At 38.3% G+C, this 10,619-nt stretch overlaps 1 protein-coding gene across 1 annotated transcript; it reads right to left on the reverse strand.

Annotated features, from left to right (window-relative positions):
* Positions 1 to 5,370: 5,370 nt before the first annotated feature.
* On the reverse strand, positions 5,371 to 7,168 carry LOC101566330 (protein odr-4 homolog). The gene is given in 3 exon segments (XM_012516413.2): positions 5,371 to 6,034; positions 6,036 to 6,594; positions 6,597 to 7,168. Coding segments are annotated over 3 exon segments (1,356 nt in total). The 5' UTR covers positions 7,036 to 7,168; the 3' UTR covers positions 5,371 to 5,676.
* Between the last annotated feature and the right edge of the window lie 3,451 nt (positions 7,169 to 10,619).

Raw genomic sequence — 10,619 nt, forward strand, 5'->3', positions numbered from 1 at the left:
TTTTTTTCTGGTTTCTTTGTCATTTATTTCCAGTTTCATTGCACTGTGGTCAGATAATGTGCATGGGATAGTTTCTTTATTTTTGTTTTTTACTTATTCTTAAGCATGACCTATAGACCAGTATGTGGTCCATGTTAGAAAATGACCTATGTTGCAGCTGAGAAAAATGTGTATTCAGCTGTGTTTGTGTGAAACACTGTATATGTCCACCAAGTCCATTTGTTTCAAGCTCTGGTTCAGTTCTGTTATTTTTTGCTAATTTTTTTCTGGTTGACCTATCTTTTGGAGGTAAGGGGGTGTTAAGTTCTCCTGTTAAAATTGTGGTATTAAGTAATAGATTTTTCATGTCCATTAATATTTGCTTTATATAGTTGGAATCTCCTGTGATTGGTGTATGCATATTATGAATGTTATCTCTTCTTCTTGAATATTTCCCCTAACCAGTATATAGTGGCCTTCTTTATTTCGCTTGATCATTGTTGGTTTGAAGTTGAGACTGTCTGAGAAATAGAATTGCTACCCATGCTTTTTTCTGAGGTTCTGAGGCATGTAGTATTTTGTTCCATCCTTTGACTTTCAGCCTAGGAATGTCTTTATGAGTTAAATGTGTTTCTTGTGTACAGCATATTGTTGGATTTTGTTTTCTAATCCACTGCGCCAGTCTATTTCTCTTAATTGGTGAATTGAGTCCATTTACATTGATGGTTAGAATTGAGATGTATTGACTTATGGTTGACATGTTATTTACCTGTTGTCATTTACTACTTTTTCTCCTGTGTTTAATTGCTTGCCCTATTTAGTTGGTTGATTCTAATCTCATTCGTGGAGTTCTGATCATTTTGGTCCCTCTCTAAAACATCTTTCAGGAGCCTGTGTAGGGTTGGCTTTGTCATCACTACATTCTTTAGCTGTTCTTTGTCATGAAAGTATTTCACTTCTCCATCAAACTTGAAAGAGAGTTTTTCAGGGTATATAATCCGGGCTGGAATTTGTTTTCATAGAGGACTTGAAGTACTCTGCTCCATGCTCTTCTTGCCTTCATGGTTTTGAAGAGAAGTCAGCCATAATTTTGATGGGTTTTCCTTTGAATGTGATCTGTTTCTTTTCTCTAGTGGCTTTCAGTATATTATTCTTGTGCTGAATTTCTGGGATCTTGACTATTATATGTCTCGATGTGTTTTTTATTGGGTTTAGGTTAATTGACATTCTGTATGCTTAGGTTATCTGAATGTCAGATTGTTTCCTCATATTTGGGAAGTTTTCTGCTATTACTTCTGCCAATATATTTTTTAATGTCATTTGTATTGACTCCTTCTTTCTCATTGATGCCTATTAGTGTCACATTGTTCATCTTTGCATCCTCTTGCAGGTGATGGATTATTCTTTCCTCCATCCTCGTTGTTTTTAAGAGATCCTTTCTTACCTTTTCACTAGCTACACCAGCATCTTCAAGATCTGAAACTCTGTCTTCACTTTCACTTAAACGATTTTGCAAGCTTGTGATTGAGATTTTAATTTCTTCTATATGTCTTTGACTCTACTTTATGTGATCTATTTCTTTCCTGTATTGCTCATTCAAGGAATCCGTCATTTTTCTAATCTCCTGAATTTTTTTTATCCATGTCTTCTTTAGAAGCAGTTATAAATTCCTTTACTGCAGTTTTTTTTTTTTTTTTTTCAGATTGGGTTTCCTGCCTATGTTTCTGTAGTTGCTTCTTTACTTCAGATGCTATGAGTTCTGACAATTCTTTTTTTATTTCAGAAAAGAATTGCACTCTGAGTTCCTCTATAACTTTCTGCTGTTGCTTATTTACTATCGACCCTATTAATTCATTCATTTGAGCCAAGTTAGTGTCCTCTGCACTTGTTCTGGGTGGGCAATGGGTTTCCTCCATGTTTCTGCATTTGATTCTTTATTGCAGATGTTCTTAATTCAGGGATTTCTTTTTTATTTCCAATCTGAGTTCCTCTATACCGTTCTGCTGCTGTTTCTTTATTTCAGAAGCCGTTGATTCATTGCTTTCAGCAGTGTGATTCCCAATTTTTCTGTGTTAGTGTCCTCTGCTCTTGTTATGTGTGGGCTTAGGTTCTGAGATTGCATTTTGTTCCTTCTCATCATTTTGTGTAGTACTGTCTTCTGAGTTATTTGTAGATCTTCACTGTAGTTATAACCTTAGCATGTACTGAAGTTCAGGTGCAGATCTACAAAGTTTGGATTTATCCAGCTGTGCCTAGCTTAGGTCTGGCTGCTGTGCTCAGCTCCTTCCTTCTGCTGCCCTTGAGGTTGAACCTGTTGTGTCCCTCTGGTAAGATTTTCTGCTCCTGGACTACCTGCATGTTTCTATCCTCTACAGTCTCTTCAGGGATTTTAGCTGCAGGGTTTTACCCCATGCCTGTATGCCAGGCCTGAGTTCAGCCTGGAGGGGAAAGGTGGAGTAGGAGGGAGAGGCAGCTCTCCCACACACTCACTGGGCCTGGGTTAGGACTGGGTCTGGGGATTCCAGGAATGGCACAGAAATTCCTACTTGGTGGGCAGGGTGGGAGAGATCTTACGGAGTGGTGGGGGGTGTCCCAAGGGCATGGAATAGGGTCTTACCCACCCTGCCCCTGGGCTGGGACCAGTAATAGGTCCGCAGGTGCAGGGTAGCCGGAAGCTCTCCTACACACTCACCAGACCTGGGCTATTACTGGTTCTGGGGGTTCCCGGAATGCAGCAGAAATTTGTACTTGGCATTTGGGGTGGGGGAGGTGCTGTGGAGTGGTGGAGGGTGTCCCAAGGGGGTGGAAGAGGGTCTCACCCATGCTGCGTCTGGGCTGGGACCAGCAGTAGGTCCTGCAGGCTCAGGGTAGCAGGAAGCTCTCCCACATACTCACTGGGCCTGGGCTAGGACTGGTCTGGGGGTTCTGGGAATGTGGCAGAAATTCCTACTCGGGGGTCGGGTGGGGGAGGTGATGCAGAGTGGTGGGGGGCGTCCCAAGGGGGTGGAAGACAGTCTCACCCACACTGCTCCTGTGCTGGGACCAGTAGTAGAGGACCTATTACTGCTGGCGCAGGGTCAGGGAAAGCTCTCCCATACACTCACCAGACTTGGGCTAGGACTCTGGCACTTTATACTTTGCTTTGTCTTTATTACTTTCTAAGTATCTTTCTTTCTTTCTTTCTTTCTTTCTTTCTTTCTTTCTTTCTTTCTTTTTTTCTTTTTCTGTGTTTAGGACAGGGTGTATCTCATGGTCTTACTACGTGGATCGGACTCATAGGCATGCTGGGTATCAAACCCAGGCTACTATACTCTACCTAAGCAGGCTCTTCAATCTGCTGAGCTATCAGGCTGGCTCTTCTATTTTCTTTTGTGATATTTTTATTGTTGAAATATTGATTACTTAGGAATTTATTGCTATATTTCCACATATTTGTGAACTTCTGCAACTGGTACTGGTTTCTAATTTCATTATATTCTGCTCGGTCAGTATGTGTTGCATGATTTAATGTGCTTTTAATTCCTTCAAATGTACTTTATGGCCTACTTTATGGACTCTGTTCAAGACTGTTCAGTTCAGAGGATGACAGATCATTCCACAGATGTCTGCAGGGTCAGGTGGCCTGCCTGGTGATATACATCACTACTTTGCATCACTTGTTTTTCTGCTGATCTTCCTGCCTGGGGCTTCTGTACATTATTGGAAGTGCAGCATTAAAGGAGTTCATTACTTTCCTTTTTTGGAACTGTTTATTTCTACCTTTAAGATGGTCAGTTTTTGCTTCATGCTTTTAAAGTCTGTTTATTTTTGATTTTTGTCTTACCTTTCACTGCTTAATAAGGTTTTCTGGAGCTAAAGTTCATAAATGCATTTTTAATGGGCATCTTGGTATGCAAATTAAATTTTTTTTTAATGTTGTATGACAATATTTATTTAGTTTTATATTTGCTTACAACTTCTTATAAAAACTTTTATTATAATTATTTTGTATAATACTTTAAATGTACTTATATTTCTCATTTTATTTTCTCACTTTGGATCACGTATTTGGAGTAATTTTCCTTGTTAAAGATCAAATTTTGCAGCTGTCTTAGCAGAGTTTTGTAAGTCAGTATTTTTGTGCAAATTCTAAACCGAATTCTGAAGATACTATTCTACCATCTTTTGAGGACATTACTGCTGTTGAGAAATCTACTAAGCAGGGGTTGGGTTCACAGAGGATCTTTTTACCTCCTTTCATTGCTTTTAAAATCTTGTTTGGTATCATGCCATTCTTGTATTTGGTCTAGTCATGGATTTCTAGATATATTCCAGATACGATCTGCTTCCTCATTTCCTGCTTTTGCAAGCAAATGTAGGAAATTCGGTCATCTCCTTATAGTCTCTCTCTTCCATTCTTTCTTCCTATCATAGTTCTTCCCTCTGTATCTCCTAACTTGCTCATACTTTCTAGCTGTTTCTCCTTGCTGTCGTTGATAATGTCTTTCAATCTAGCTTCCAGTTTGTTGGTCTCTTCAAGCAGTGCTCTATAGAATCAGTTCTATATGCATCAACATACCCAAGTTTTTTTCTTATTTCAATAAATATATTTCTCATCCTTAGGAATTCTATGTTTCTTTTTACAGATCTGCCCATGGCTATACCTGTTATTTCTTATGGTGGTGATGGAAAGCTAAATTCAGCATTTGCTTTTTCCAGAAATTATTTCTCATGCTTCCTGGTATCATCTTGTAGATGATTTCCGGTCACAAATAATATCGCTTAATTATAATCTATGGGAAACTTGGACCTAAATTAGAAATGTTTTCTGCTAGGAGATGCAAAGCACTACAAAGTAACCAACCATCTCATGTTCACGTCTTCCTGTTTCTGGTTGGAGGCAAACTGCATATAGTATCATCCCTATCAGTGTTTGCCATCCAAAGAACCACACTCCATTTGTATGCTTAATTATTATTCACGATTCCCAACTTAAATATATTCATTTTTATAGAGGAAGAAAGACAGAAGTATATATGGGTCTTGAAGCTTTTTCCTACTTTTTTGAATCTACTCAACAGATTTTATTCCTGGAACTAGTGGCTTTGCAGAATTTAGTGCAACATGCTATCATAAGCAAAAGTTTTATTTAACATAGTAAAATATATTTATCATATACTAACCTGAGTAAGAATATGATTTGTCATTCTGCACTGACTTATGCCTCTTGGGAAAGGTATTTTAGTTGTTGGTCAGAACAATAGATACAAAATATTGAAACTGAATATATATTACAAAGTTCCCAGAGGATGAAGTAACTCCACAAATTGTTGCCCCCACAAGGTAGGAATTTCCTCTAATGCTCTGTTACTAAGATTTTGTAGTCAATATTGACTGCTCATATGTTAAATGCCCTGAACAATGTAAGATACATATCAATAGGACTAAAATCTCTGGTATCTCACTTTTTAAAAATAATGATGAGTTACATGCAACTCTCACCTAAATGCATAACTTTATTTTTGAAAACTTGGGCCACCTATAATAGAAGCAGGCTAACGAAGGCAGCTGGTGATTTCATGTTAGAAACATACCTAATACTCATTATGGCAGCAGATGTAGCTGCTACTGTCTTACATATAGGTGTTTACAACCTTATTATTCACAGTTGCTGATCAATGTCTGCTGGATGATCAGGACATTTCTTTATGCCTCACTCTAATCACTGAAGTAATGAAAGGAGATGCCTGCAGCAAGGACTGCAACTGCAAATGCTGCAATCATACCTATGTTTTGCTGAATTTTCAGTGCTACTATACTTTTCATTGGCTGCTCTGGCTGTTCATCTTCAGCGTTGTCCAATGCAGACTCACTATTCATAGAGGAACTCATGCAAGCTGTGTTAATCTCCTCTGCAATTTCTAAATGTTCTACTTCAATCGCCAGATCTAACATCTCTCTAAAATGGTCTCTGATTTCTTCAGCTGACTCATCACCAAATTTATAACCACACAGCATGACAGTGGATCCAGGAATGGGGACAAAAACTCGGTGAGGGAGGATGTGGAACTCTTGCAGAATCTTTTTTTTCTGGGACTTCATTCAAAAGTAGATCCTCAAATAGTATTTCACAGCGATCAACGACTGTGTTCAATATATCTCTCTTCACTGCCTGCACAGTATCTTTAACTCTGGGTTTATTACTATGAATGTAAGCTCTGCATTTCACATCACCCTTCAGGTTTACTGAACCTCTGCAGATCTGGACTGTGGCTGTGGATCTGTGGTCTGAATTCAGGGGCAACTGTGTTAGCACTCGGACATCAAAAGAATGACTGGGTGCTAGAGCACTTCCTCTAGATTTTTTCTGTCCTTCTAATAAGTCACAATCTTCATCTTTAACTTGTCCATTAATAAAATAAACACCCTTTTCAATTTGTTTGGCCCAGCGTGTAAGACCATTCTTTGTATTTTTCTCGAGAGTATAGCTGACAGAAGTAGTAGAAAGAGGGATGTGAATATCAATGTGAACAGTACACTCCAGAGAAATCCATGAGGTAGATAATCTATTCTGATACTTCCATTCTGCAGGTCTTGCCGAACTCTTTGGATCACAGACATCATAAGTTCGACAAGATATTTTTTCGTAGAAGGGCAAATATGAAGTATCACTCGTTCTGAAACTTCCTCCTCTGTGAAATTCCAGAGTCTTTTTGTATTTATAGATTTTTCCACAGCATATATTAATCTGCGCAGGGCATTTTGAAAGTCATTTGCCAATTCTAAAGTTGTGATAATGAACATTCCAAGAACCAAAAGTCCCCCTGGTAGCATTCTGGATACCTGGTGGGCATGTTCTGTTGCCCACTCTTCATCTAAAAAGTCCAACTTAGTTTTAGGATGTTTGAGGTTCTCATATTGTTCCTCTTTGGGTGGTGTTCTAGTGGCAAGAATCACATAATCTTTCTGTGAAGAACACTGTCCTATTAGAAGACCAGAGACAAAAGGTTTTCCTTGGAGTTTGATGTTTGAAAGATACTGGCCAACAGAGTCATCTACAATGTACGTTCGGCCCATTGTTGGGAGCTAATTTAGTATCCTGTTCTACAGAAAGTGCACACGTGGCAAATAATTCTATTAAGCCGTCAGGGAAACCAGTACTATCAGCTTCTGGATATACACACTACCCTTTGGTCCCAATGCCACAGCCAACGACCTGCAAATTAAAATTTTAGATATTGACTGCAGCCCAAATGAGAAACAGAGATTTCCCACATCTCATAACATCTAATCCAGCTTTAACATGGAGTTGGACAAGGCTTACTCTTACTAAGCTCCCTAACACAGCAACAGAAACAAAATGTAGACAAGAAATACAAACAAAATCATATACAAACAATAATCCTCAGCATGGCAGCATCAGTAGGGGAGGAGTCATTTGGCTACAGGGTCCTGGCTATTTGCATCTGGATGGTCTACATGGAGAAGAAGAAGATTCTTCTGGCCATCAGCTTCCTGGGAGCTGACTGCAGATTCACCTGCAGGGCTTGACCAAGTTCAGCTGAACCTGGCCAGAGAAGCAGCGGTCTCTAGCTGAGTCCCACCCAACCTCTAAATCTACAAACTCAAAAGATCGGTAAATGAATAAGACACCAAATGTGGGGTGTTTATATGTAGTAAATGTAGATTAAAACCATTCTTTCTTTGAACATATGAAATAGTTACATAGATCTATCTTTGTTATCTATCTATCTATCTATCTATCTATCTATCTATCATCTATCTATCTATATCTATCTATCACTTTTCTGAGATGGGATTGTGCTATGTAGTTCGGGCTGACCTGAAACTCTTATTTGTATTCCTGCCCAAGTCTCCAAGTGCTGGGGTTACACACATGTGCCACCATGCCCAGAAATAAACCTCCTTTGTAATACAGACTTCTAAGAGGCAAGAATGATTAGGATGTGTTCTAGTGTCCTCTTTGCTGAATCAGATTGTTGTTCCTGGCTATCTCACTTGATTCTATTAATATATTTAAGAACACTAGACCTTTGGTACTAGATATTATGGATATAAACATATCTTTACTTGCTTTATTTTTGTTTTTCAGCAATTTTCATGAAATTTTGATAAAACTTTTTAACTGACACATTAATACAAAGTTATATATTTATATGGTGTACTATGTAGTATTTTCATACATATATTCCTGTATTTTTAAACCAGGTTAAGCACATCAATTAAAGAGCCGGCAAGCATGTGCAGAGGCCAAGGTTTGATCCACAGGCCTGCCTTGCTGGCCCTGCCCTCTGGAGAACACTGAGATGGTGACTGAGACTGGGCGTGGTGGTGAACGCCTGTAATCCTAGCATTTGGGAGGCTGTAAACAGGAGAATCACTATGAGTCCAATCTAGTAGTGAGACCCTGAACACCTTGCAGACCCTTCCCTAAAATACAGAAAAAAACCCCTCATAAAATTAAAAAAAGACCACATCAGTCTTAAATATTGACCATTACTTTATGATGAATCCATTAAAAGCCCTTTTGTCTAGATTTTTAAAATACATAGCATAGCTGGGCATGGTGGTGCACACCTGCAATCTCAGCTACTGGAGAGGCTAAGGCAGGAGGATCACATGTCCCAGCCTACCCTGGGCAACCTAGTGATTTAGGAAGACCTGTCTCAAAAAATAATGGGCTGAAAATATATCTTAGTGGGTTCAAACCTCTGGCTCTAGTACTGAAAAAAAAATCACAACAGAACTTTCTAGTCCTATTTAAGTTTAACTTTAGCAGTAGGTCATCCTCTTCCATCCTTCCCTACATCTACTCTCTCAGATGTTGGTAACCAGTGTTCTATACTTAACCCCATACAATCAACTTTTTTATATTCTATATGGAATAGAAATTGTGTTCTGTCTGTGTCTGGCTTACTTTACTTAACTTGATGGCTTCTAGTTTTCTCCATATTGTTGCAAAATGATAGAGTCTTATGCTTTTTAAGAATGAATGGTATTCCATTTTTATGTACACTTTTTTTCTTTCTTTCATTCTTTCATGCATTTTTGTACAGGGTCTACAGGATCTCATTGCACAAATCAGACTCATAGGGATCTATGAACCTGTTTTCAGCCTCCCAAGCACTGGGATTACAAGAAACACATTTTCTTTATCCATTCATCAGGTGATGTACACTTAGGTGGTACATAATTTTTAGTTATTTTTAATTTTTATTTTCTTTTTTTGGTGCTTAGGACTTAACCCAGGGCTTCCAGCTTGCTAGGCAAGCATTCTACCACTGAGGCAAATCCCCAGCCCCAATTTTTAGCTATTGTAGATAGTCTTGCAATGAACATGGGAATACAGAGAAATCTTCAGCATTCTGATTTCATTTCCTTCATATATACAAAAGCATAAGATAGCTAGATCTTTCTTTTTCCCTTCTTTTTTTTCTCCTTTCCCCCCTCCTGTTATTCCTTCCCTTTAAACAGTTTTGTTCCCTTCCATAGTATTTATTGTACCTTTCAGATTTTTATTTACTCTTTCAGTTTCTTACACTAAGAGGCAATATGATATTTACACATGCAGGTCTGATTTATTTCACGTATGAGTTTGGTGTCTAGTTGCATCCATTTTCCTTTAAAAAACATAAAGGTGATCTTTTCTTGTCTTTTAAAATAATGTCTTTGCTACCAGACTGAGGAGATAGCACATTGGGGTCTTTATTTGTAGCCTCATCATTAGTGATATGGAGCATGTTTTCATATACCTGTTAGCTATTCATATATTTTTTTGAGAAATGTGTGCATATATCAATTGCTTATTTTTAAACTGCATCTGGGTTCATGTGTTCTTGTATTCTTTTGAATAGAAGGAAGAGTTTATTGAGAGAAAAAAAACTTCTGCCAGACATGGACAGAAAGCAACCCCAAATGTGGGTTTCCCAGCAACCCCACTTCTCAAGGGTGTTTATTGAGCAAAACCATCAGGTGAGGTGGGATTAAGGTTGGACAGAATTATAATCAATAAATAAGAGTACAAGTATAGTCTTTTAGGTCATATTGATCCAATGGCAAATCATTGAGTGTGAGATGGGACAAAACTATGGTGAACCAATAGGATTACAACAAGTATAGTCACTAAGGTAATATTGGTTAAATAGAGATCTAATGGGTTAAGGAAGTTAGGTCTCCAGACCAAGGTGATTGATGTCTACTTAGAATATCAATCATTGCTGTTCATCCCTAGATGTATGTGTAAGAATAGTTCTTTTTCTTGAAGTCTGGTCTTCAACGAATGCACCTCCAGTCACAGTTGTCTTTTGCGTTGACCTCTGAAGGCCCATCCTTGTCTAACTGCCTATAATAGTTCTGCCTAATTTAGCTATGTATAATAGTCCCACCTATGAAGAAGTAGCTCTAACTGCTATGAGGGTCAAGGGATAAAGACTGATCTAACTACTTCCTGCTGAAAAGGGTTGATTTTTGCCCCTGTCATGTTTCCTAGCTTTCTCCTTGCCCTGTATTTGTTATTTAATTCTTAAGTTCTTGATTTCCTTTTTAATTGTGTTATAACTTTCTATTTTTATTTCTTCTTTTGAGTTCTTCCACTAGGGAGATGATACAGAATTTACTTTGACAAAACTAAACAAAAAAGG

Source organism: Octodon degus, unplaced genomic scaffold (assembly GCF_000260255.1).
Source record: "Octodon degus isolate 3935 unplaced genomic scaffold, OctDeg1.0 scaffold00104, whole genome shotgun sequence".
In the NCBI taxonomy this organism is placed as follows: domain Eukaryota; kingdom Metazoa; phylum Chordata; class Mammalia; order Rodentia; family Octodontidae; genus Octodon; species Octodon degus.